The sequence below is a fragment of the Tympanuchus pallidicinctus genome, unplaced genomic scaffold (genome assembly GCF_026119805.1).
Source record: "Tympanuchus pallidicinctus isolate F22 unplaced genomic scaffold, pur_lepc_1.0 scaffold3, whole genome shotgun sequence".
Classification (NCBI taxonomy): Eukaryota; Metazoa; Chordata; class Aves; order Galliformes; family Phasianidae; genus Tympanuchus; species Tympanuchus pallidicinctus.
The window spans coordinates 100,677,682-100,705,598 of record NW_026294747.1 but is presented as its reverse complement, the minus strand read 5'-3'; the positions used below and the strand labels follow the sequence as shown (position 1 = coordinate 100,705,598).

Sequence of the window (27,917 nt, the reverse complement as noted above, 5' to 3'; positions counted from 1 at the left end):
TCAGCCTGTCAGCATTGCCTTTTGATTACAATTATTTGCTCTCACTCAAAATATATACAATAAGCTGCACACGTCAGGCAGTCCTGAAAAAAGACTCAAATGGAAAATTGTGATCATTTCAGTTAAACCCTAAGTACTAACGAGGCAACAACAGAAAATAAGGCCTCACTTTGATGTTGATTATAAATGACACATATAACTTTTTACCTGTAGAAGATATTCAAGCTTGTAGGAGAATTTTTGCAAGTTGACACTGTCATCTGTGATTGGTTCCCCTCCTTCTTTAAATTCTTTACTTAATTCAGCCACAGCATCTTTAAAACAAGACACCAAAATGATTAACTAATGTAAGAAATATATAACAGTGAATTCATAGGCAAGTGAGTAAATAGGTGTTTCGCCTGGATATCATGCACGTGTATTTAGTTTCAGCTCAGATGTCTTAATCACAGTGCAAAAAGCTTGCTGATGTGCTTGCAATTTAATACCGCACATAACAAAAACTAGAGCTCAGGTTTTGTCAGTCTGGCACACTGACTTACTATTTTATTCTTAAAAAGAGCAAAACCTCTTCCTTACACTTACCAAAGAAGCGCTATCAGATAACTGCTAACTGGTTGTTCAGCAGAAGGAAATACATTTTCACTGTCTCATGTGCACGTTAAGGTTCTGCTATTGCCACATGCCAACAGAATTCTGATTAGAAACAACAAAGCATGTAATCTGCTAAAGGGGATCAGTAAAACGAGAACAGTTGTTCAGTCAGCACATTTATCTTCTCCATGCAATATTCAGGAAGGTTCAGCTTGTGCTGCTTACAAAACACAAATGGGAAAAGAACGTACATAAAAATAAGCATGCAGCAACTCCCTTCACCTAAAACCTACTCCCATGGGAGGGTGAGGAAACATCAAGTCAAAGCAAATTGCTGTGTCCTTGGATGCACTATTCCCCAAAGTGTTCACTTCTCAGCACCAGAAATTACTGATTCTGAATGTGCTGTCCACATGACTCTGTACTCCTTTTGGATGCCTGACTGAGCCTTGGCACCCAATCCCATTAAATCCACATTGCAAATTAAAATTTATTGTTGTTAGCAAGCATGTAGATCTCCTTTTTATGCTACAGGAAGATCCGGATTCCAAGCTTTGGTGCATATTACACCTTATTTTTAATACATAGGAAAAAGAAAAATACTCAGATGTCAGTATAGGCAGCTGATTGAGACAGACATAGCAGAAAAATGGTTATGGATCTGCTGCCAATTTTGTCCATAGTAGAGCTGTAGAAAAATGAGGTTGGCTGCTGCTAGTAGAGGACAAGGCAAGTGCACGGAAAGCATGTAGCTCTAGCTCCATGGAGCAGATCCAGCTGTGCAATACTCTCCCTCTGGATCTCCATTCCCACTTTGGGCTGCCCTTCTTGTTTTTTAGCCCTCACATACGAAGAGCAACTCAACACCAGCTTTCCACCAAGGGATGGCATAAAAATCAGACCTCCTTTTCATTCTCACATGAAGTCTTATAACTTAGCTCTACTCATGCAAACATGCTCTAGCTCACACCACACAACAGAATAATTTTAATTTCACTCTGCAAACTTTTTTTTTTTTTTTGTAATTGTAAGGCTTATTTATAAGCTTGTTTATTTAAATATGCAGAACTCCAGAATTTAGGATTTTGAAAACGGTACAGCACCTCTCTCACAAAACATCAGTCACAACTATAATGAGCACCTAGCAAACCATGACTGCGCTGTTGCAACTGCTGCACAGAAGCACTATGCAATCAAAAACACAGCTGCTCTGTTACCTAAAACACGGAGGATGTTTCACTATGTCAGTATACCTTGCAAGTCCCTGATAATTCGCTGCAGTTGGCTTTCACCAGTAGCTGCCTCCATCTTGAAAACCAAAAGGGTTCCCCTTCTGGGCTGTTAATCTTCTCTTCCATCTAGATAACAACAGCAAAGTTCATATTCTTGATGATCACTGGGGCTGATGACGATTATTCTTCTCTGTGACACCTGCAATTCTGTAAAAAATGCAAGACTTTATCACCTCAAATGACCAGAACAGAGATGTTTTGGAATTTAAATCCCATTTAGGAATACATTCTCAGAGTGTCAACTGTTTTTCAGGAACCTCCTCTCTATTTCTTTCTAGATTTCACTTTCCTTTTCAGTTATTTCTGTTTCCATCTTTCAAAACTACTGAGCAAACCTCAGAGAGCAGTTTTCTCTCGTTGGAGTTACAACACAGTCCTATAGCTCAGATCAGGCTGGCATTTCACACAACTGATCTCGTGACCCTGAGGAAGGTTCTGATGACACGGGACTTTCCCTGCAAAAATCCTCTGCCTGACCTTCCCTACAGCCTGCAGAATTAGAAGACACAACACCACTGCCATCACAGGGATGCAGAGCAGGCACAGATCAAGTTGTCCAAAAATGATACATCATGATCTTCTGGCACCGGAGGACGTGTTTTTTACTAATCAGAGCTACTACTTGGGACTGGTTCTATCAGGAGAAACAACCCCCATCCCCGCCTCAGAACCCACTGTTCCCAACATGTGTAAGAGGATACCACTTTATTTTAAGCTCTGCTGCAGCATCCCTGGCTTGGTAAAGATACCTTATGCATTAGGACATCCACTTCCCTTGTTCAAAACAATGATGAGTAAGTTATACCTAGCACTCATAGAGAAATTTCACTATTTAAAATAAATGAATTAAAAATCAACTAAAAGCCTCAGGCACTTTTGTAAAATAACCATGCCTGGTTACCCAACTTTTCAAACACTCATGGGAACAATCATTCCAAAAAGCCACGGGGGTCTTACCAAGTATCATGCCTTCATAAGTTGTTCAGAATCCTACCTGCAATGGTACTGCCAAATTTTCAAGCGAGCACATCAGGAGTACTGAACCTTTAGAAAAATTGCAGGTAAACTTCTGTGGTTTTATTAGCATTCAAACTGAGCTACAGTGAAATTAAGTTGCAAATAAAAGCTGACAAGCTTTTGAAATATGAATGTGATTACATCAAGCAATCCTACTTCATTTCTCATCTCTTTCCTTCACTTCCAAATTAACTACACTGGCAGTGCTCGAGCAGGTGTCTGAATGGATCAGAAAAGAAACATCTTTCTGCACTACATAAAATGGTGCTGTTTGGAAATGGTGTGACTGCATTCTTTTCTTTTTGATGCAAGGTAGAAGTGGCTCATAGCAAACCTTAAAGCCAATCTTGACAGAAGGTAGAAACCTTCAAAATACCATGTTCTTCCATGTGCAATCTAAACAGGACACCAAAACCAATCTTATCATATATACAATATCTCTATCTTGGTTCTACTTAGAGATCATGTAAAGCATGCAATTTCCTGGCAACCTGCTGAGTTTAGATAGCAATGAAAAAAGGCAAAAATAACAAATCCAGTGAGTCAACATTTCCTCTTCCAATATCAGCCATATCTGTCCAGTCTGACAACTGTTACAGAAAGGAGCATAAGTAAGAAGAAAAGACTGCAATGTGGGTGATGGCAAACCAAAAGGTATGGCCAAACCAAATGCTCTCCATCATGCAATGGGAGAAAAGAGCAAGGGCAAGAAGGAGGATCTAGCTTGTCCTTCATGAGGGCATTTTTCAGCCTGGGCTATTCCACAAGGAGAATGTGCCAACACTTTTCTAACTGCCTTCTTCTCTGCTAAACAGGGAGAAAGGTGCACTCCTACCCATGGTCCTTCCAGAGATGTGCTTAGAAAACAACACATTCCACAGAAGGGTGCAGAGTTCTCACCTCCCATCAGCAAGGAAAGCTGACAATGTACCTTAACTTGTTTCCTGAGGCTTCAAAATAGGAAGAGCATCTGTAACTACCTGTTCTAGTCCTTTCTGATCACAGAACACTTTGCCCAGAATTGTTTATGGCATAACCCTGTGGTCATTATCTCAGAGGACCAAGCATTTCCTATTCTATTTTTGTATGTCAGTAATTATCTGCCCCGTCAGAGCAGCATAATATATGTGTGAGGCACAAGTGACCTGCTTAGGGTCAAAAGCTTTTTAGGTGATGTATCACAACCTCTTACATAACAGCATCTGACTAAGGCCAAGGGCATTAATTTGCAGAACAGTGTAAAGGACTCAGAGGAGCTGCACCACGGAGGAGACACAGAGTATGGCAGGGAAGGGAAGGCACATCACTAGTCCCCTGGGCTGCGCCTGCTGATATCTGAGGATGGTTACTCCGTCTCCTGCGGGCTTAAGCATCCGTGTGGAGGTAACAATCTTCTTTGCAGAGGAGGATGTCCTGGAGATTAAGGAAAGAAGCAGAAAGGAAACAACCCACTCACAGGAAAAGATTTAGCTGAAGGGGAGAGGGACACAGAAGAAGCCACAAGCAAAACTTAATGACCATAATTAAATTGCGTAGTGGTGTATAGCTAGTGTGACCTACTTTTATTCTGATTTCATGAAATCTCTCCTAGTATTACTGTGGGCATGTCTACATCTCCAGAAGCTACATTTTTTTGAATTCACTGGTCACTTTTATTACCCTTGACATTAGATAGCAGTCTTCAAAATATTACTCAGCTCCATGTGCACTCCAACCAAGAGGCTGGGAGGAACTGAGTAAGCACAGTTTCTCTTCCCTGGCTAAGAGGCTGCCTGTTACTTTGGTTACAGCCTGACGTCAGAGAATCCCTACCTCAGTTGAGTGTATTTTCAGCATACACCAAGAGCAGAGCTAACATGAAGGTCCTAGGGTAATCTAGATTAAAAGTACATCAAATCTGCAAGACAAATTCATTGGAAACCAAACTCTACTACTTCCAACTTCTCAGGGAAATGCTAACTAATTATTCTGATCTAGCCATTCCAAACAAGGACCCTTCATCACATCTCCCTTACAGAGATTGTCCTTACAGAGATCACAAGACCTTCAGTTATTTGGTGTCTGCAATTCTATACCTGTTACTCAGAAATACTGTATGAAACAAAACAGGGAAGTGCTGACACTGAGCCAAATCCTATGTCCATGAGTCACATTAATTTTAACTGTGTTATTCCCTTGTGTAATGCGTGCAGAAAAGCAGATACTGAACAATGATTGTGGGAATATATTCCAATGCTTCTGGAATATAACAGAGGAAAACAAACTATATGCAATGGCTATGAGATACACAGGTTAAAGAACACAGCACAGAAATATCACAAAGACAAGGGAAGAACTGGGAAAAGAAAGTCTACCTCTCAAGACAGCAATGCCACTGATTTAAGTTAGTAATTTCATTCCAGTAATTGCCTGGAAAAATTATTTTGACGTTGCAAGAAATATGGAGTCCCAGTGGATTTCACTGTAGCTGAGCTGCTAGCTTCTCATTTGGTACCACACAGGCACCTGCATGTCCATTACGCTGAAGAACTGTTTGCAGCAAAGAAGAGTCTGAGGTGCACTGCAAAACAGGCAGCATGACTGTGCTCTCAAGCACACATAAATGCAACTCTGCTGGGAAGCTCAACCCTTTGTGCTTTAGTACCACATAAAGATACATGGCTGCTAAAAAGGCATGCGGGACTACATTGGATCGGATGACTAAAAGCAAAAGGCAGGCAGAGTCTGAATGCCAGCTGAAGTTTCTGAGTTTTGAAATTAGGTTCCATTCTGAGAAGTGAAATTCTAAGTGAATCTTCCCCCTTCATTTTCTACACCAACGAACCTTCACCTTTCAGTTAGAAAAACATGGTTTTTAGACTATATATATATATTTTTTTACTTCTTCTAGTACTACAAGCAGGTTGTTGGAGAATACACTGCAAACCTATGCTGGATTCCCACTGCCACCAACATGAAAACCTTGTTCTGAAGTGTTTGGACATATAAACATACAGTAGTAACAAGCATCTTGCAGGAAATGCACATCCAGAAAAAAAAGTCAGAGTAACAAAGTATAGCAGAAAATAGGTGAAAATGATGAGGTGAAATGCACAAAAACACTCATATTTTGCAAATGCATTGTTGAAAAGTAGACAGGGTTCCTTACATTAAAGCCCAATTGTGGGTAAGCCATTGCACTCCACAGATATTTTCAGTTCACAACTCAAATTAATGGCATTCCTAAAATACTGTTCACTGTCAGAACAGCCAACAGTGAGTCAGTAAAGATATGTATGATCTCTGTGCAAACTTCACCATGCTATGGACAACTGGCCTGCATTCTCTATTTTACTCATCGTATTTCAGAATGGTTCTTAGAAAACAAACAAACAACACATCTGGGTTTACCAGTAGCATTAAAAACTCCATAAGACAGTACACTTTAACCCTTAGTAAGGAAAGCCAGTAACTATAGCAACTTCTTTTAACACTGCACCTACCAAATCAGGCCTCAAAGGCTTAATGTAACCCTGTCTAAAACATCACACCAAATGGACAAACAGGGCGGATGTGTTAGGCCAGGGACACAGTTTCCTAATGTGGAGACTACAGTGTATTGCCTCACATTGGTAACTGTTGAACAGTGTGAATCCAAATGACTGCCTTCAGCAGCTACAAAACAAGGATGTGTTTGTGTTTATCTCACAAAGACAACCTTGTTTCATGACGGGAGAAACTGGCTTTTGAGGAAGCAGTCAGTTCATAAAGAGAAGAGTGCTCCTCTGATAACAGGAATTGCTCTAGTATCGCTCTCAACAAACTCATCTGTCCTTTCTCCCTAAGGCATGCCACATCTCATCCCATGTCAGGAAAGCTATGCCACTGCTTACGAGCACCCCTAAATTAACCATACCCATACCATGGCCTCTCCTCAGCTGCTCCAAACCTATTTCATTGGGAAATGCATCCCTCCCACCTCAGCTGGTGAGCTGAAAAGACAAATACAATTCAAAAGTGAAAAGATTTCCCCCCCTTTACAGTCACATTCTTCCAAGCCACTCTTCCTCCCCATAATTCGCCCAACTATTGAGATCTCTCTCACACATTCTTCAAGCCAGGCACCACATGCTCAGATGCTATTCAGGGGAGCATCACAAAGTTACCTGTAGAATTAGGAAGAGGACTTCCAGCTGCAGAGGAGTGCTAGTGATTCATGATGCTCAACTTGCTCACCATATAAGCCTGGAGCCTTCCAAAAACCTCATTTTCAAGTCACCAAAGTTGGTCTCTGAGAAACGGATGCCATATTAACATCCTGAGCAAGCCTGGCCTGACCATTATGTCTAAGGCACCTCTCAGACTTTAGCAGTGTTAAAAACAGCAACGATCACATCACAACTCTGAACTGCCCCCATTCAAAGGGGGGCTTGGCTCAGCAGGATTTTTTACCTCGGTATCTACTGCTCCACGCTGTGCCTCCAAGCAGAGATTTCAGATGCACTTAAAAAGGCTGCCTCCAACTAATAGCTCTGGGAAGTGTGGCAGCTGGATGTTGAGAACAGCCCACATGTAGCACTCTATCTGTCCTCCATCCCATCAACAGGAACAGTAGCTCCTTAGGGCAACTCCTCACCTATGTAGTTCCCAGAGAATGAGCAACAAGCAATGCTAAAAATTACAGGTTTTGGACACGCAAATGCAGATCAAACAGGAGGCAAGCACATCAAGCGAAAACTAGGCTACGACAACTGAGGCTGAATGGCTGCTGGGTGAATCATGCCACCCTTGGGCCAATAGCAAAGATTCCTGCCTTCTTTCCTCTGCAGCAGGAAACACTGAGCATTTCCTTTCTACCCATTTTCTTCTGAGTCTCCCAGTGGTCATCATTCTGGGGGAGAAGGAGGGACTGCAGTTATGAACCCCAAAGACTTAGGAAGCCTTTGGAAGAGAAATCTGTAGAATACTGCAACCATCACACCTGCTGGGAACAGGCAGGCTGACAGATGCCAAGCCCAGAGATGACAAGTTATTCGAGGAGAGACTGATCCAACCTGTTTACTTTCAAAATCTACGCTGGCTCGCAGCAGTAGGGAGATCTTTTGCGTGTCCATCTTCCTTCCCAGTAGGAAATTAAATGTCATGGTGGACACACGCATAGGTTAACAAACATCTCTGCTTAGGTCACTATTCCATCAGCAACTGAACAACACTGTGATGGACAAAAATATCAAATTAACAAGAGGGTATAACAGCAAATGCGCTGTGCAGGTTTCATGGGGTTTCCATGCATTGTGAGGCTGAGAGTGTGCATGTAATTTTCCATTCCTTCTATCAGTGTTACAAAATGTGAAGCCTTTTGAATACATCTGAACAACAAACTTCAAATTACTACTAGTATGTCCAACACTGTTGGACACAAGCAACCATCAGTCTCTGGAGAAATTGGAATTGCTACAGAAAAACATGAAAAGAAAACAGACTAGATTCAAACTGCTAAAAATATATATATATTTGCATTGGCAAAACCAAACAAATATAAACATGGTGTGTAAAGATACAAAAACAATAATATGCAATAATAAAACCACTTAGGGTTCTTACAATTCTCTCTGGTTCAGTAATCTAAACAATACCTAAAAAATACCAGAGGGCTCAGTGTTCATTCCATGAAGGGGTAACCATAATTTCTAAAGCAAAACAAATAACAATCCAAGCTATAAATAATTTTCAGCACTGCTTTTCCTTCAGTCCAATTTGATATTTTCTGTAATTTTACAAACACTCCTTAAAATGTATTTTCAATAGTTTTCTCTCCCCTCAGGTCTCAATCTCTCCCTGACCAAATCTTAGCAGAGCCTGGCTTACAGGGCATGAAGACAAATTCCCATTCCTTTTATGTAATGGTCTGACAGCAGAGAGAGGAACTGCAAATATAATACACTCTTTCATTACTGTCAGGTGCTGTACAAAAGAGGCTCCTGCGCAAAAGAAAATCAGGCTTCATAACGAACTGGCCCTTGAGAAGAAGTAGTGAAACCATGCTCACACAAAACACTGCTGAATATATGTACTAGGACAGGAAAGAAAAGGAAAACCAGCTTGCATGTTTTCCACCACAGATAACGTAGATACAACTTTTGAACAGCAGTGCAGCCTGTTTTCTAAACGCTAATGTTTGGAAACATTGTTTGGAACATCTGGAACGTCTTCTCAATTTAAGCACACCCACAAGGATCCTTGGAAGACGTGAAGAAATTAACGCCTTTCACACAATATCTGGAATGTACAACATGCACTGTTGTTGGAAGACAACGTGTTTTCTTGCTGCGCTCCTGCTACATAACATCAGAGCTGAAAACAAGCAAAACACCAACAGAAGACATGCCATGTTACTGACAAGAACGAGTCCAGGCTGTACCCTGGATGTTTAACTGCAGTCTGCCTCCACCAGAGCTGAATAAAACCAAACAGCCACTTTCACTATTTAGAATGTGAAGGCAGAACGCCTGCTGCTCTTTCTCCTTTGTTTACACTGGGGAAGTAACTCGGTGCACAGGGAGGCAGAGGGGGAGCGTGGCAGCTACGGCCGACCAACTCCGCACGTCAAACAAACCTTTGCGCCGGCAAAAACCAGCCGACAGCCCGCACACAAACAGGCAGCGCCCCACGTTCCTCGGCCGTCAGCTGGGGCAGCAGCGTGCCCACCAGCCCGCAAGCTGCACAGCCTTTCTGCGCACTGACTCACCGGGCGCTCACGCCTTTCGCCAAAGCCTCGCTTATTCTCCTCGCCGCCTGTTGCACAACGTACCGGGAGGAGGGCCGGCTGCGATCCTGGCACCTGGTCTGGAGACAGACCCGTCCGGCAAAAGCGCCCCTGTCATCCGACAGAGATTTGCCGACACAAGGGCGAGCGGGATTAGGGCCGGGCAAATATTTGCGTGTCAGCACTGCGCACCCGGTGAGGCACCGCGCAGGCCGGTGTTTGGTTTCTGTCCCGGCCCCGTGACTCCGCTCCTCCGGGAGCAGCGGTGCCCGGCCAGGGGAACGGCAGGGCCTGCTTGGGGGTGGCATTTAGGGGCGACGAGACGGAGCTGTTTACTTCGGAACGAAATCACGGCTCGGGGGGTGCAGCGATGGCACCCCGGGCAGCCGGGCCAGGCCGCGGTCCCCGCCCGTACCGGGCCTCTCCGACGGCGCCGCGCCCGGCCGCCCTACGCTCTCCCCGCCCCGGGGGCCCGCAGTACGGATCCCCCGTCCCCGCGGCTCCTCCCCCCGAAGCCGGGCCGCAGCCGCAACAAGTGGGAACCGCCGAACTTCCTTCCCCCTCTCCGCGGCCGCCGCCTCTCCCCCGCCGCCCCCCGCGCTCCCCCGGGCGGGCCGTCCCGCCGGTACCTGCGCGGCGGCCGCCATGTCGCAGCAGGGCGCTGCGGGACGCTCCGGTGCCGCCGGCCGCCTACAGCTCCCGTGAGGCCGGTGCGGTGCCTCCCCGGCGGGAGGACAGGCTGGGCCGGGCCGGGCCGGGAGGCGGCCTGGGGGAGGTGACGGCGTGAAAATAAAGGGGGGAAGATGTGTTTGGGAATAAAATCGCTGCTCTCCCGTCGAGTTGAGGAGTTGGGGTGGTTTTAGGGGTTTGTTTCTTGTACCCTGTTACCTTGTTCTTGGTGTTACACTGTGTCGCCCATCAGGAAATATAATTTGTTCATATAGTGCCCACTATCACTTCCAGTACAGCTCAGTGTCACTTGTTTGTTTGTTTCCTTTTGCTTATGCATCAAGCACAATTGAAGTGACTGAGGGCTGTGCTCGGTGAAGCCAGTAGTAGCACATTTCCCATTTCTGTTCCCGTTGGTGAAAGGAAAACACTTTTTCCACAGCTGTAAGACAGAGGTAGGGATCGATAGGGATTGATGAAGACCATGTATGGCAATCACAGAATAGAATCACAGAACCATTTAGGCTGGAAAAGCCCTCTTAAGACCCTCTAGTCCAACACCAACCCATCCCACCATGCCCACTGACCATGTCCCTCAGTGCCACATCCACACGGTTCTTGAGCACCTCCAGGGACGGAGGTCCCACTTCCCTGGGCAGCCTGTGCCACTGCCTCACTGCTCTTTCTGAGAGTTCTCCTAATTTCTAAGAGATGGGGAGAAAGGTGGTGTGAAACTGGAACATAAGATTCCTTGCTAATGTGGGTTACTGGCAGTGTGCTCCCACACCTCCCGGCACAAGCTTGTCCTTCCACAAGGAAGCTACTTCCACTCTTTTTCTATCACACATGCTACTCTCTGAAAAGACATTTCGTTCACAGTGTCTGAAGTTGACAACATTTTTGTATTTAAAGTATACTGGGAAACTGTGGTTTTTTTTTTTGTTTGTTTGTTTTTTTTTTGTTTTTTTAAATCACCATTGCCTTGTTAAATAAACAATTTCAAATAAAACTTGTGACCAAACAGTTTGTCATCAATTCTTGCTTCAATGCTTATGACTATATTAATGTCATAAACTTCAGCTTTGGCAGCCATGAGATCAAAGCATCATATTCTCAAGACTCCAAGGAAATGCACGTGGTGTGTAGTCACTGACACATCTCCATCATCCGCATTTTTCTCACCTTCAACATAAGGATGTTGAAGTGACCTTAAAGTTTTGGTGAACAGTCTTCACCTAAGGTATGATTTTGAATATCTGGGAAGCATTTTAATGTCCTCAAAAGTGCGGGTACAGGGCTATGCATGTTTTGGGCACATGACTCATAAAATGGCTTACACTGTTCTGACCAACCTTTAGGCTGACTTCTATTGGCATGCTTCGCTGCATCATGCAGTACACAACCAGAAGCATCTGCTGAAAACAAAGGGTTGTTTTCCATTGATCTGTAGACAGCCGGGTGTTGTCCAAAAGTAACCTGAGATGCAAATAATGATAAATCAGATCCCAGAATTTCATTGCAGTGGAGGTTTTACACATCAGTGTATGCAATGCTTTGTCCAGCACATTGTACCCATTTATGAGTGTAGTGTCTGAGTCTTGCTCTGATTATGTTCAGAAGAAAAATTATAATTGATTTTACTAGGAGTGGGATGTCTTTTTAAAGGTGTGGATATCATCTAATTTTATTTAAGAATATGCATTCACTATAGAAGGGATTAACTTTGTTACCTGCCTTACCCCTTAGCATGCTGGTAGAAGCAGGCTTCCACAGCTACACAAAAGCTTGGGAAACTTATGGTAGTGATGCTTAGTTTTGCGTGGACCTGCTGAAAAGAGACAGGTAGACTGAGAAACACAGTCCAGCTGAGAGCTTGCAGGAGAAGCTGGTTGTTCTCCCATTCCATGGGGTTAAGCCTTATGTGGACTTAATCACAGCAGGAAGAGCATGTCCACTGAACTGTCCTTTCCAATTAAGATTAGAGGTGCCATCCTGCAAAAAGGCCCTTGTGGCACTGTACAAGTCATAGTACCAAGTGCCAGATGTAAGAGTGCAACCACCCAACCCGATCCCATTCCCTTCCCTAAAACAGACTGTAGTTTCTAAAAGCAATTAATTTCACCTTTTTCACTTCTTAAAGTTCTTTCTCTCAGTTCTTCATTTGCTCAAACCAAATAATAGTTGATTTATTCAGTGAAATTAAAGATTCAAAGTACTCTGAGCATTACAGTTTACCCAGAGCAGTCTGTATTTTCCATGTTCCTGGAAGTGCCAGAAAGAAAGAGATTTTTCAGGTAAGTCTGTAATGAGAATGCTGAGCTGCCCATCCCTAGACACGCACTAAGACTACCCAATGGTTTCAGTAATATGCATATAAACACAGACAGAAGCTACGCCAAAGCATTTTTGCTTTACAACAGATATAGCTCCAAGTGCTTGCATGTCTTGATGTCCAGTAGTAGAATTTGAGGAGAGCAGTACCACCCATAGCAGAGGGGAATTACTTTGGACTATGTAAATAAACTGGATTTGTAGACTTCTGTGGGACTGAGCAGGATGCATATGGTGTTGCTGAGGCTGTTGCCCAGTATCATTGCAAGGCGCTGTCTGTTACCTAAGAAAGGTCGTGGTGACTGGTGGGGGGTGTCACTGATGGTTTGAAAAAGGCAACTGGCTTGCCAATATGGGATAGTTAGTCTTACCCCTGTGCCCCAGTATAGGAATGAACTCTTTGGGAAGCCATAACCACACAGATGTGGACAAAAATGCTTGAAAACAGCCAGCATAGACTTACCAAGAAAAAATGATGCCTGACTCACCTGATTGTCTTCTACAATGAGATACCTGACTCCAGAGTTGAGAGGAACAAAGTGCATTTACTTGGTCATTTACCTTGACTTCTGCAAAGTTTTTGATAAAGTACCCCTATCCTTTTTGCCAGACTGGGGAGATACAGACTGAATGGGTAGACTAAAAAGTAGATGAAAAACTGGCTATCAGGCTGGAAAGGTAGAAGTCAATGGTTTGAAATCTTCATGTGTGGCTGGTTATGAATGGCAGGCCTCAGGGAGGTGTTTTGTGATAAAGGTTGTTCCTTTAGCAAGTTCATGGATGACATCAAATAAAAGGGAGCAGTTTGTACAATGAGTTGCAGGGCTGCCATGCATGGAGACCTTAAAAAACTGGAGGAACAGAAGCCCTGGAAGTTCACCATTGGCATATGCGAAGTCCTGCATTCGGATGCCCTAACTCCCTGCAACAGCCTGGACAGTGAGCATCCCTATTAGAGACGAACTGGACAAGATCTGGTATTTCAAGTGGACAACTAGTTGAACAAAGCACAGTTAAGTGTCCTTGCAGTGGTGAAGTCTTACAATGTACAGCCCTGTAGGTTGAGGGAAACCATTACTCCCCTCTACCTGATGCTCGTGTAGTCACAAGTGCCGTATCAAATCCAGTCTGGGGCCTTCAATACAAGAGAGTGACTGAAGTGAGTCCAGCGGAAGGTGACCAAGACAGGTAGGGTGCCGAAACACATGATGGATAAGAAGACTAGATTGGCTGGGGTTTGTTTTGGCTCAGAAAAATAACAAGGCTCAGAGGAGAACTGATTGCTATCTTTGTTACTGCAATGGAAAGACAGAGAACAATGATCCAGCTCTATTCAGAGGAGTGCATTTAAAGGACAAGAGAAAGATGCATCGGTTTACAGCAAAGGGAATTTTGTTCATGTAGAAGGAAAAAAAAAGCACCAAGCACAAAGCACAAAAGCACTGTTAAGCACTGGGACAGGAAGCCTGAAAAGTATTATGCAGTCTTCATTCTTGGAGATTTTCAGAGTTTCACCAGACAAGGCCCTAAGCAGCCTCATCAAACAGCAAATTGCTGTGAGCAGGGTGGGGGACTGGCAGAAGTCTCTTCCAAAATAAATGAATTTATGAAAATACACAATTACTTTTGCAATTGAAAATACTTCAGCTCTCACAGGTAGTTCTCAAAGGCAGAAAACAAAAGTAACAGTGTAATATTCCTTTGAATTTCTGAACATTTATTAGTACCACTTTATTATACCAGTAGGAGAAATCTTTACATGAATTACTTTTGGTTATGATTGACAACAGTATGATTGGATAATATTTCACATCACCTTTACATGTTCAGATATATGGTAACATATGCTTAAGCTACAAGCAGACTTAAATAACTTGTTAAAAAGTGAGCAAGGCAGAACTGTTCAAATATTTTGTGCTTCTGTTACAATTCTTGACTTTTTTTTTCATAAGCATTTATAAGATGTTCACATACCTCAGAGATATAGGTATCTATAGTATATAGACATGTGTGAAGGAGGTAAAAAAGCAAAGCTTTTTTACACTCTGTTGGCTTTATATATATTTGCCTATCAATAGGTCGAAGAACCTTAGCACACAGAGAACATCAGTGAGTTCAGCACTGACAAATAATGTCAAGCATTAAAAGCTACAGAAATGCTGAAGTGTCCATGCTAGAAACAATATGAATATTTAAAATCGGGCAAGAAAGAAATGTGCAGCACTATTCACTTTAAGACCTGAAGTTTTAACTGCCAAAGAAAAAAGCAAGCATTCTTTTTTCTTTTTCTAAAGAAAACCATGAATGAGAAAAAGTATCACTGTGCCAAAAGCATAAAGAAGGTAAGAGTTACAGACCACTGAGGTCACTTCTTGGTTTCTCCATCCTCCAGCTAATCATTTTTCTAATCATTTCCCATTCACAATATGTTTGCAAAGACAAAATCGGCCACTGTCTCAGGGAAGAGCCTTTAGGAACTGGAGATCATGCACGGCCTTTAAAATCTGAAAGTTCATCAGAGACTGGCACTAATAGTTTGGTCTCCCTTCAGTAGATGGACCCATCTTCATAGTGGAATTTGCCTTGAGAGCCGATCCGGGGGCTGGAGATTTCATCGCCACAGGGTAAATACTGTCTGCATAAACGAAACAAATGCCTCTTGAACTTGACTCCAGCAAATACGTAGAGCACGGGATTGAGGCAGCAGTGGGAGAAAGCAATTTTACGGCTGATGTGAAAGGCGAGGTGGATGTCATTGCTGTACTGGCATGTAGATGGTGGAAAAGTAATCAGAAAGCTGAGGATGTTGTAAGGTGCCCAGCTCAGGAAGAAAGCCACCACAATAACAAGGATGAGTTTCACAGTTCTGCGCTTTCTGCGAGATCTTGTTCCAAGCAGAATTATCACTATATTGATGTAACAGAATACGATAATCCCAAAGGAAATCAGGAAGAGTATGTTTCTCTGATAAATGTCCACTTTTTTCCATTCCCAGTCATCATAATCACAGATACTGACTTCTTCCAAGGTTTCTGTCACTGTGGTGTGAATAATCTCCGGAACTACCATTAAAATGCTGCAAGTCCAAATAAACAAGCACACCAGACAACGACAGTACTGCGTCTGGGATCTCAGAGTAGAAAGAGGGTTCACCACGGACAAATACCGTAAAATAGTCATGAGAGTTAGAGAGAAAACACCACTGTAGTAGCCAATGGAGAAAATGGCATTCACTGCCTTGCAAAGGAACTCACCAAAAATCCACCCGAAGCTCTGGTACACTGCCCAGAATGGCAGCATGCATGAGAAGACTAAGTCAGAGACAGAAAGATTCATGATGAAGATGTTCGTTAAAGATGTAAGGTTTTCATATTTGAGTAGGATCCATAACACCAGAGTGTTTCCTAGCAGGCTGAGCAAAAATGCCAGAGTATAGAGAACAGTAGTGAAATGGGTGTAAAAGGTAAAATAGTTTCCCATTTCGCAGACATTGCTTTCATTAAGAAAGTGAACAAATGAGTAATTTTCGTACCAACCAGATGAATATTGTTCTTCATCCATTTGTCTCTGCAAACTCCAGCAGCTACCTCCAAGAACCACAGGAACCAAAATGTCTGTGAAAAGTAATAAGAAAACAAAACTCCCATTCTGGATGCTTCTGTTTTAAGAGAAGAAAAGAAGCAGTGAAACTATCTTATTTGTCCTATTTTTGGGAAAGAACAGAATCATTTCCTCTTAGGACTAGAGCACAAACAGGTAGATCCTAAAGATTTACCCTCAAAACAACATCAATGTCTTTAATAATTAAAACAGATGCTATGATATAATTGTTAAATTTTTATGATATGAATACTTTTTTTAAAGTAAGTACCTCGGGTACCAAGACTTTCAGATTTGCTACTGTTTTTTAGGTTGTCTAGAATGGTACAGACCAGCTGATACCTCTTTCTAGCAGCTTCACCTGCCTGCCAGTCTGATTGCAGGTAGGAATGTAACCATTTAACTCAATGGTTGAAACTGGCCAATACTATCAAAAGTTACTGGGACTTGGAGAATGAATGAGATTCAGCCAGGTGGACATACAAGGGTAGCATGGCCACAGTGGCCTTATTTCTTCATGAATTTGGGCTAGAAATAGATACAGGTATAGAAAAATTCATAGTGATTCCAAACAATGGTTCAGAGTCTAAAATAACATTATATCAGTCGAAGGCTTACTTGCAGCATAGCGTTTGAATTTACTGTGTCAAGTTCTAGGCTTGTCAGTTTAAGAAAGACAGGGATCTTCTAGAGAGAGTCCAGTGGAGGGCCCTAGGGATGGGAGGCATGGAATATCTCTTATGAGGAAAGGCTGAGAGACCTGAGCTGTTCAGCCTGGAGGAGAGAAGGCTGAGACAAGATCTTATCAATGCTTGTAAATATCTAAGAAGTGGGAGTCAAGTGGATGAGGCCAGACTTTTTTCAGTGGTGTGCAGCAAATAGGACCAGGGGCAATGGGCACAAACTGGAACACAAGGAGTTCCATACAAATACAAGGAAGAAGTTAGTTACAGTGAGGTTCACAGAGCGCTGGTAGAGGCTGCTGAGAGATGCTGTGGAGTCTCCTCTGCGATATTCAAGAGCTGTCTGGATGCTTTTGTGTGTAACCTCCTATAACCTCCTGTAACCTGCTTCAGCAGGGAGTTGGACGCCATGATCTCCACAGGTCTCTTCCAACCCGTACCACTCTGTGAATCCCAATTTGACTGAAGCTGGTGAGAGACCTGCCGCTAACTTAATTGGAAGTGAGTCACAAGAAAGAAACTTCACGATTCAGGCCAAAGTCGTGTTGGTACCATTTTCACTTTTGGGTTATGGAAAGCAGAATCTGCCTGCTACGTTCAGGGAAAAACTGAAAGGCTGGAAGGTTTTGCCTGCCTCTGGAAAGGGGAGCAGGGAGCGCTGCTGGCTTCCAGCAGCTGATGCTGTTGTGCTGGTGGGTGCCTTAAGGTCAACCCGAGCTGACAGCACCAGGGACCGTCTCTCCTCAGGTACGTGGCCGCCCGGTTCTGGATGCGACACGCGCAGTGTTTGGTAGCAGGAGGCCCATGGCAGCGAGCAGCCCTGCCACATCTGCTCCCACAGGCACCGCCATGGAGGGAACCTGAGCCTGCGGTCTTCCGGCGGTGCTGTGCTGCCATCTTGAGGCACGCAAGACGTCCGAGCCCGTCAGCCTACGCTTTACTTGGCATTACAGACAGCATTTCTGCGTTGCGTTTACAGCAGCCACGTCCCACCCGCGGCCCGTCCCAGCCCGCGGCCGCCCCCTGCCCAGCGCCATCGTGGCGACGGCTGTGACCTGCCGAGCTCCACGGCCCGGCTCCGCAACCAATGTCTGGGCAGGCATAAACATCTCAGATAAAGAGCCAGGATGTGGCTTCCAAAATTTATACATATGTTCACATTTACATGCCAGGTTCCATAACAGTCAGGGCAGGGACAGCCCATGGTATGCACATGTGCACACAGAACAAGTGCGTGAGGGATTTGCTGTGAAAAAAATGATATTTGTTAGCTGCAGATGAAGGGCTATCATTACACTGCTGAAGCAGCAGCCTTCCCCATCATCCGAAGTGGCCATGGAGGTGAAATTGGCAGTAGTCTTTTGTTTTGTTTTGTTTTGTTTTGTTGCAATGAGGAAGAGGTTGTGATCTTTTCTTCTCTCTCCAACTTCTCCTTTCCTGAAAGATGGAAACACACCCCGGAACCCTTTATTACAGTTTTGCAGTAGTTTCCTCTCTTCTAGAGTTTGAGGATGGGGGAATATCTGGCATTTGCACTCTCACACTGCCCTTCTATCCCAAGCCAAGCCTCTGGGCTGAATCATAGAATTGTAGAACCAGTGATTAGATACGGCTGCCCAGGGCCCCATCCAGCCTGGCCTTAAACGCCTCCAGGAATTGGGCATCTATAGCTTCTCTGGGCAGCCTGAGACAGTGCCTCACCACCCTCTGAGTAAAGAATTTCCTCCTAATATCTAGCCCAAATCTCCCCTCTTTTAGTTTAAAAATATTCCTCTTTGTCCTACCAATGTCAGACCATGTGAAATGTCAGTTCGTCTCCTGCTTGTAAGCTCCCTTCAAGTACTGGAAGACTGCAGTGAGGCCCCACAGGAGGGCCTTCTCTTCTGCAAGCTGCACAAGCCAAACTTCCTCAACCTTTCTTTATAGGAGAGGTGTTCCAGCCCTCCAATCATCTTAGTGGCCCTCCTCTGGACCTGCTTCAACAACTCCACATCTTTTATGTGTTGGAAGGGAAGAAGGGAGATCATGAAACAAACGTGTCTCGGTGAGTGGCCCAGCAGATGAGCTGGATTTTAGTGAGCCATCCTGGGGCACCTCAGTCTTTCTTCCACCACGTGGCCAGTTTGCAGGACATTTATGATGGAAATGGCACACTGAGTTCAGGACTCTCTGCTCAGCAGATCTCATGGACATTTGTAAGGAGCTAGCTGAGTGCTTGGGCAGAAGAAGTCTTGGCCAAAGAGGCTGAATGGTACTGAAGATGGTTAGCATGCAGACTGCTGTTGCCTGCAGCAGGCTTTGTACCAGCATCATTACACATCTGGGTGTAAAGTGAAGGAGGAATCCGGCTCCCTTGCAGGGCTGATTTTTTGTAAATGACATGATTCCTATGTTTGACATATAACTCTAATTTCTCTTAGCAGCAATGTTCTGGCAAGACAGAAAATACTAAAGGACTTCTTGCAACCAGTGACTGGTGTACCACTTTTCCATCTGCTCCAAGTATAACTGCTCTGTTACTCAGCTGTGAAAAGAGCATCACTCCAGTTATTATTAGCTGGTTTTCTTGGCAGATCAGACAGAGCAGATCATCCTATTTTCACAAATAAAGCAGAACAGATCTGCAAGTTTCTGCAGCCAGTTAAACATTGTCACACATGCACACACAGAATCATCACAGAGTCATAGGATTGCTCAAGCTGGAAAAGACCTTCAGGATCATCAAGTCCAACCACCACTTAGCCATACTACCCTAATAGCCCACTGCTAAATCATGTCCCTGAGCGCCACATGCAGTGTCTCTCTCTATACTGTATGCTCCCTATTATGGACTGCAAGATTGGCTGTTCTTAAAGAACTCACAGAGACTATGCCGTATATTTAATTAGCAATCTTAAAACTATCTAAGAATCCTATTAAGAAAAATGTGCATGAAGAAGTTCACTCTAATCTCTTATGAATTGTGTCAGTCACAAAATAAAGATGATGAGCAAGAAGAGTGCATTTTACCTTCAGGAGAAATAAATGTGTGTCTGCCCTCTAAAGCCTATCAAAACTAATGCCTCCACATAAAATTAATTTTATGGCTCAGGACAACTTACAGAGCATGGCTGTATTTTTCTGTAGTGATCTGTTGCTACCAGTGTGTTTCATCTTTAAATTCTCAATGTATATTTTTTTCTACATAAAGACGCCTAAAGAAATTGTATGCAATATTTCGGGTGGGGAAAGCACCACCCTATGGTCCTGCTGTGAACAGGCTGTACTGATTTACAGGAGCCCTGGCTGCCTTGGGAGGCCCAATGCTGCTACTGGGCAGGTTTTGGTAGGAACGACTCTGAAACAGAGGGAAAATAGATCCTCTTTTCTGAGTCCAAGTTGCTCAGTGCTCTTTGGAATGAGCACACTGCAGCTGTTGTGAAGATCCAAGACCTGACCTGTATACACAGTTCCTGAGCTGCCAGTCCCACAAAGTCACTGCTCCCCACTGCAGCCAGTGAAGAAGGCAGTTATGAAACCACATGAAACAATAACAAACAAAAAGAGAAACCACTCTGCCTACCACTGACATCTAATTTTCTTTGCATCTTGCAGAAGGTGGTACGCAGCGGCCTTGCTGCACTCAATGGCTGTCTCTCTCTGGAGAGCACCAAAAGCTGATGTTCCCCAATTACACCTGGAATTAGGGTGAAAAGAGAACTGCAGGTTGGTTGGGGCCTGGTAGCTGTTAAAACAAGGTACAACGGGTGAGTGGGATGGCCTGAAGGTTTGTCAGGGTGAAACTTAATGGGCTTCAAATGGATGGGATGAAGCCTGAAGCATCATCGGGCTTTGGAAAAGCAAAACTTGACTTTTCAGAGTTAAAATGAAGTTTTAACAGATGAAAGACATAGATAAGGTATTTTCTTGTTTGAGGACATTTCCAGAGAAGCACCTTGGTTTCCCAGTTCTCTATTGGATATGGTGATGAGCCTAAAGCAAAATAAATCTTATTTGATTAGAAAGATCCGGAGTTACATTCTGAGAATTGTTTATGTTAGCAATGAGGCAATTAAAACTTGCACCACAAGAACACAACCACAACCAAAAACACTCTCGTGCTGTTCTAGCCACCACTTCCCCAAAATCCAGCACTTCCCCTTCGCATGGCATGTCTGCTCACAGGCCTGAGGCAGGCTGAAAGCACACCCTGAAAACAGTGCTTGTAAAAACTTTGTTTTAATATAGGAACCCCTCTCCTCAGACATTTCTCCCCAGATGTTAAGAAAGGATGGGGATACAATGGTTGTGGTCCAGTTCAACTCAGCTGCACCAGCCTTGTGTGGCTGTATGAAACCCACCCGGAGAGTCTCAGCCCATGCTTTCAGAAGGCTTTTCAGAGCAGAAGCCCTTCCCTTGGCTTTCCCTATGAGCACAGCTGTTCCTTTCACAGATTTGGCCAGAAATATCGCTGCCTGAGATGTTCAGACTGAGCCCAGCAATGTGCATGTAAAAATCCAGCTAGGAACGACTTGCTGCTCTGCCCCCAGGCCTTTCTCTCCAACATTTTGCTTGTCTCCTTGTATGGAGGATTCATTGTTGCTCAAAATGCTTCATTCTAATGCAGCCACTGCACTTTGCTTTGTTTCCATCTGGCAATTCGTGCACCCAAGTATGAGCAGACAGGTGGCCAGCAGCAGTGAGCCCACCAAAATTGTTCTTGAGCCAAAAACCGGATGCAAGGCACATTCCACAGCACACAGGGACTCTGTGTGTGAAGCACGGGTGGACCGAAACGAAATCTCAGTATTTAAGTTCTGAGACATTTCATAACATCTTCAGCCATCTGTCCTTTGGCGAGGTCTTGCGATAAGTAACAGGGAGGGCAGACAAGATTTGTGCAACAAGGGCTGGCAAGCTGTTTCCTGAAGCTGTTCCCTGGCTCCTGGGTTGCACACTGGGAACTTGGGAGCAGCTCCAGTCCTGCAGGATCTCTCCTCCACTCAACTCACGTGGCAGAGGAGTCTTTGTCTTCTCCATTGATACTATGCTGCCTGGCCTGGGGCTCTCTGGTGGCCTCTCTTTCTCAGAAGATGTAGGCAGATGCCACCACACCACCACAGCTGTGTGAAATGAAGCAACCAAAGCATCTAAACCAATCCTGAGCTCCATTCTGGCTCTTACGCTTATTCTGCTCTCACTGAGCTTCAGAACCCTGTCTCAGAATGGCTGAGCTCTGGGTGCTGATGTTCTGGGGCTTCCTAGAGGTGGACACCACAGCTCTCGGTGCGGACTCCCAGCGCAGACCACATTATTTCAGAGCAGTTTCCATGTTTCTTTCCATTTTGTTAAAAACTACTGTTTCTTCTTCTGAAACAAAGTGAGATTCTTTTCTATTACAGAATTTCCCACAGCACTGAGAAGCCGGACTTCTGCCAAACCCCATCGCAAGCCACTGCTGCAGTAGTGTTATGTGGTTGATATGAGCAAAGTGAGGTTTGCAGAAGGAGGTTTTCAACAGCAGCTGACACAGACTGAAAAAAAAAAAAAAAAAAGCAAAAAAAAAAGCAAGATTCTTGGAGAGCTTGTCTGCTTGCAGATAAGACTCAGAAAGCCCTTCACTTTCAAGCCCTCTTCTATCATTGAGATACCAAACGGCTCAGCTCCCTGTGTTCATGTTCTCTCTTTTCCCACCAATGGCAAAAGATGGTACCTGTTGCTGCTGATGCAGTGTGGCTGGTGAAGACTTTCCCAGCCTGTGGAGGATGCTGGACAGGATGCAAAACAGGGCATACAGTGAATCAATTAGTGAGGATGGATTGTGACGGTATCTAACTATTGCTTTTGGAGGAACCTTGGGCAGTTCTCCATTAAAACACATTTAGTAGGGGATTTTCAGCTGACGTAAATTGGCAGCATTTTACTGACTTGACTAGAGCTGCTTCCCTGGGCCTCAGCTATGATGAACTTCCCTAGCCCACACGCTCAGTGCAGGAGACCCCCGAGATCCAGGAAGACTTTTGGGCTGCTTGCCGTGATGCCCGTCCTGATGGGTGACAGCTTGTGCTGCCCGTGCCCAGCCACGAAAGCACTGCCCTTCTCCATCCAGCTCAAGGATGCGAGGCATATGCATGCACAGGGAAGTTTTTCGGAATCCTTTGAGATTTTGTGGATTTCTTGAATTGACTTGTAAAAAATGAAAGGCTCCTAAACCCAGAGATTAGTGTCATTATCGAATAAGACCAGCTGATACGAGAGGAGTGCCCGGCACGCTGCCTGCCCGGGCTGTGCAGTGCTGGCGGCGCAGTGGGGCGGGCTGGCAGCAGGTGGCACGCTGGGACAGACTGAACCACCGCCCTGCATGGGCAGCAGTACCAGGCAGGGTCTGTGCAGCCGCAGCTCTTCCAAGGGAGGCTTAGCTGAGCGTCTGCTCTTCAGCAGGTGTATACAGCATCTACATCCACGCCTGCATCTGCCCCTGATACAGGCGAGCAGAGCGGCTGGGAGCTCAGATCTGATTGGAGTGTCCAGATGGGCTGCTTCTCCGACCTGTGGTGTCCACACAGCTGTGTCTCTCCTGCAAGGCTCTGTGCACTGACTGCATCTGTGTGGGTGATCTACGGTTTGGTCGTGAAGTCAGATGGAAATCTCAGCAGCAATAGGGAATTTTTAGGTACACCTGAAATGAACATTTATGGGGTTTGCTATTAGTGAAAAGAGAAGAAAAACACCCATCTACTGGGGACCAAAAAAACTGTTGCATTTAGAAGCTGAAACCTCATGTGCTGACTTTCCATAACATTTCCCAAAGGAAGTGGTGGGAGGTGAGTGGGACAGTGCCCATCTCCTCCACCTGCCCTGGACCCGCAGGGAAATGGGATAGGACCACACCAGTGTGTGAGCTCCCAGAAAGGCCCTGTGAGTGTGAGTGTGTCCCAGGAGAAGGGAAAGAGGCCCTGGACAGGGATGGCTGGGCAACCCTGGGGACTCTGCAAACTGAAGACCCTCTCTTTGAGGGTGAGTGAAGTCAGGGCTCAATGGCATCTTAAATGTTTCAAATGGGAGTGCAATCTGGCCAAGTCTGATTGGATAATTATTATGTTCTCCGTGAATTTTTGACAAGAAGACAGCACATTTTTTTCCTTCATGTTCCCCTTCCTCAAGCTACTTTCACACCCAATGTAATGACAAGATATTTAGGTTTCAAAGTTCGCTTTCTCAATGATGCTGAGATATGTTGCACTGTCTTGGCTGCCAGCTGGCTACAGCCACATCACTCATAAGCACTAATGAGGGTTGTTCCTAATTGTCCATGTGAGACAAGCAATGAAAGCATGCAGAAGCTGGCAAAAAGAGATGATAAAAACATCTGCCAGTGCTACATATATGGGCAACACAGGAAATAATTTTGGTCTTTTATGCTGAAAGAGCAGTTTCTATTTCATTTTAATGATGACAGCAAAAAACAACATGGTTTGCACCCTGGCTTGCATCTGCATCTTTATGATATGCAGGAGCATTCAGAAATTTAAATACAGACAAAAGTAGGAAAGTGGAAATTCTGCCTGCATTCACAGTGCCCATTAGATTTAACTCCTAACTTTTTCCTGAAGGGCTCTGTGGCAGAAGGCAGAGAAGTTCTTGTACCTGGTGAATGTAAGATGACTAATAGCAGTGGGAAGTGGTTTTCTTCTTTTACCTCTGTGCTCAGCACTGGTGAGGCCGCATCTCAAGTATTGTGTTCAGTTTTGGGCCCCCCACTGCAAGAAAGAAATCAAGGCCCTGAGGAATGTCCGGAGAAAGGCAACGAAGCTGTGAAGGTCTGGAACACAGGCCTTATGAGGAGCATCTGAGGGAGCTCAGGAAAGACCTTCTCTCTCTCTATAACCACCTGAAGGGAGGTTGTAATGAGCTGGGGGCCGGCCTCTTCTCTCATGTAACTAGTGATAAGACAAGAAGAATAGCCTCAAGTTGCAGCAGGGGAGATTCAGGTTGGACGTTAGGAAATACTGCTTCTCTGAAAGAGTGGTCAGATGCTGGAATGGGCTGCCAGGGAGGTGGTGGAGTCACTGACCCTGGCAGTGTTCAAGGAACATTTAGACATTGTGATGAGCGCCATGGCTTAGTGAGTACTATTGTGATAGGTGGACCATTGGACTGGATGATTTCCTAGGTATTTTCCACTGGAAACCTCTTCTGTGGGGATCTCTCCCAGAGATTTCTCAATCTCAACATAGCTGAGGTAGAGAGTGAGTCCATCGCAGGAGGAGAGAGCTGTGGTCCTGCTGTAGAACTGGAGCCATTGTGGCAATCAGAAATATATACATTCTTAATTTTACTTACACAAAAAGAAAAGCAGACAGGTGGGTGAGGACAATGTGGCCTTCATGCCTCTTTCTCTTCCCACTTCCTTCCCTCCCAGTCCTGGCTCTGGCCCTCTCCTTCACACAAGATATTTTGTAACCTCAGCTCCCTGTTGCAGGCTGGACAGCAATACCAACAGTCCCGTGACGCCAATTGGTTTTGATGTGTGATGGTGAATGTTCAAGATGTTTCAACAGTGCAGGTTTTGACGTCAGGAGCTCAGGCCAGACGCTGGCTCCACGTCCAGCTGCTCTGTGCTGCCTCAGAGAGCCAGTTCTGTTGTGTCTCAGGAGTGCTTCCCAAAACAAGAGCAATACTGCAGCACAGCACTGTTGTAGTATATCATATCTTATATGTATGTATCTTATATTTAGTATATCATATCTTCTTCCTCCATTCATTTGGGCTGTTGGAAATGGGGTCAGAGCTGGAGTCCCCCAAGTTCATTGAGACTGGACGCTAGATGGGGGTGTGAGATGAAACTGCCTCCAGAAGGTAAAGCTTCTGAATTCATCTCTTCTGAAGACACTTCAGCTTATTTTATAGCATATGTTTGGGAAAGTACTGTGTCTTTAGGGTACCACAAAAATAACACCAGAGAATAGGTGGCTGAGCCTGCGCCATGAGGCCAGCAGACAGTGATCAAGGTCTGGGGTAAATGGTGGAGCTTGGCTTGCTCCCAGCTGTTGGTCATGCAGCATAGATTACATCCTGGTTGCCATTGCCCAGCTGGGGTTTTGTCCAGATCCTGTCCCCTCTGCTGGTAGGAATCTTGGGCAAGCCTGATTCTCACAATATTGAAAAACTATGGGACAAGGGAAAGAAGCGTACATACTTTGGAAAATGTCTTCAATTTTTCTGAGAGACATAAAATAGCAATTCCAGGCTGTGTGATGATTGCTGGTGACAGAGCACTAGGTGGGTGGGCACCCAGCCACCTGCTCTGCAGAGCCAGACAGGCATGCAGCTGTGTGCCAAAAGTGGAAACCCAGGCATGTATTCAAATAGGCTTTGCATAAAGGGGAACCGGATGCTTGCTGGCCAGATCCTGCTCTAAGTTTGCAGCAGGATAAGGTAAGTGTTTGTTAGTGGCAGAAGATCATCTCTGTCCATCTGGTGATGCTGCCAGTAGAGATTGGTTCCTCAGGTCTACACAGATGAGAGGGGCATTGGAAGAAAGATGAACTCAAGTGTGGCCAAGGCTCCTGCCTCTGCTGTTTCTCTCTGTGTGCTGCACTGCCCATCCAACCTGTCCAGCATGTCCATGGCACCGCTTGGCCTCTCCCTCACAGTACGCCAATCCTCACGTTCATTACCTGACTTCATTGTTCACCTTAGCTCTTTGCCTACCTCTGATGGTACAAGGCCTCGCTGCTGCAGGTGGCAGAGGCACAGCTTGGCTGTGTTTCACCGTGGGCTGGTGAGGGCATTGGCTGCGCTCCCCAACCACAATTGCTGCTTGAATTAATTGCTCCCCCAGCCCTGCCAGAGATGGCCATGCGTATGCAGTCTGGCCAGGATCTGCAGTAAGATAGATGCTCCCTTGCCCATAAAGCCCAAGTAGTGCTGTCAAACAGCTCAGCTGCAAACACGGGAGGTGAATGCTTCCTGCAACCATTAAGTCCTCCTTGGGCACTGAGGCTATCTTGGAAACTCTCTCAAAGTGCAGGTTTCTCTGGTTTGCAGAGATTTGCTTCAGAGGCAGAAGGAGCTCTGGTTTTCCTTTTGGTTGCATTTCAAATTGTGCCAGGCTCACTTTCCTCAGGCAATGTGGGCTCAAAAGAGCAGAGGGAGAATGAATGTTGGCAGGATCAGATTGAACACCCCAAACTGGCTGCAGCCATGAAGGAAATGATATTTCAGCAGCAGTGCAGCCACATGCTTAGTTCAAAACTTATCCTCAAGGAAAGTGTTTTATTTCAAACATATTCTCAGGGGGAGTGAATTCTTTCAATGCAGAACTCACTCACACCTTTCTGTTTGTGTGCCCACAGCTGTTGGGACACGTATGCAAGCAATGCCCAACACACGAACACCGAGTCACCTGTTTCTAGATGTACTGGGGACATATGTGTCCAGGTGCTTTAGAGACAACTGTATCTGTGTTGGATTCATGGCAGCAACTGGGTCTGGACAGCTTAATGTATGCATCCCTCCTCTTGTTGCCTTTCTATGGTGTTTGGATGCCCTCTGGATGTCCTTCATGTCTGCCTCTGATCTCTCATGGTGGCCTCTGATGTCCTGTGGTGGCCTCTGCCATCCCATGACATCTCAAGGCAGCCCTTGCCCCTGGGCATTTTGGCCATCAGGATATTGGTGCTGGCTTCCAGGGAGAGGAGGATTGAGGTGTGAGGCCTGGATGAGCCCAAGTCCTCTCCTGCTACTGGAGGGAGCTCTGGCTATTGGGCAGGATCGCATCTCACAGTCTGAGGCAAAGAAGAAATCTGGCAGCCACAGCCATCAAGGAGATCACAGCTTTCATACAGAGCAACACGTAGTTCAGAAAACTGGGCTGTAAGTGTAACTGAGTTCTTAGAAGGGGGGCAGCCTCTGTGCCCAAAGCACTGTCTCCATGCCAGCCTCTGCTCCTGCCCACACGTCCCGGCAGCCTGCAGCCAACAGCTGTTGCTTGTGCTGAACACT

At 45.1% G+C, this 27,917-nt stretch overlaps 2 protein-coding genes across 7 annotated transcripts in view; both read right to left on the bottom strand.

The window, feature by feature from the left end:
* FYCO1 (FYVE and coiled-coil domain autophagy adaptor 1) overlaps positions 1–10,392 on the bottom strand; it is a 34,054-nt gene extending 23,662 nt beyond the window's left edge. For 3 of the 6 annotated variants that reach the window (XM_052694202.1, XM_052694207.1, XM_052694208.1), the window contains exons 1-3: positions 10,278–10,392; positions 1,848–2,033; positions 208–314 (exon numbers count right to left, since the gene is read on the bottom strand). In XM_052694202.1, the coding sequence (XP_052550162.1) occupies positions 208–314; positions 1,848–1,902 (162 nt within the window). In that variant the 5' untranslated portion in view covers positions 1,903–2,033; positions 10,278–10,392. Of the gene's footprint in view, positions 1–207; positions 315–1,847; positions 2,034–9,630; positions 9,829–10,277 lie in introns of those variants that run through there. The other 3 variants (XM_052694206.1, XM_052694203.1, XM_052694205.1) reach the window with 3 other exon arrangements.
* Positions 10,393–14,348: 3,956 nt separating this feature from the next.
* Positions 14,349–16,366, bottom strand: XCR1 (X-C motif chemokine receptor 1). The gene has a single exon (XM_052694201.1). It carries the CDS (start codon positions 16,207–16,209, stop codon positions 15,196–15,198), a length of 1,014 nt encoding a protein of 337 aa, XP_052550161.1. The 5' UTR covers positions 16,210–16,366; the 3' UTR covers positions 14,349–15,195.
* Between the last annotated feature and the right edge of the window lie 11,551 nt (positions 16,367–27,917).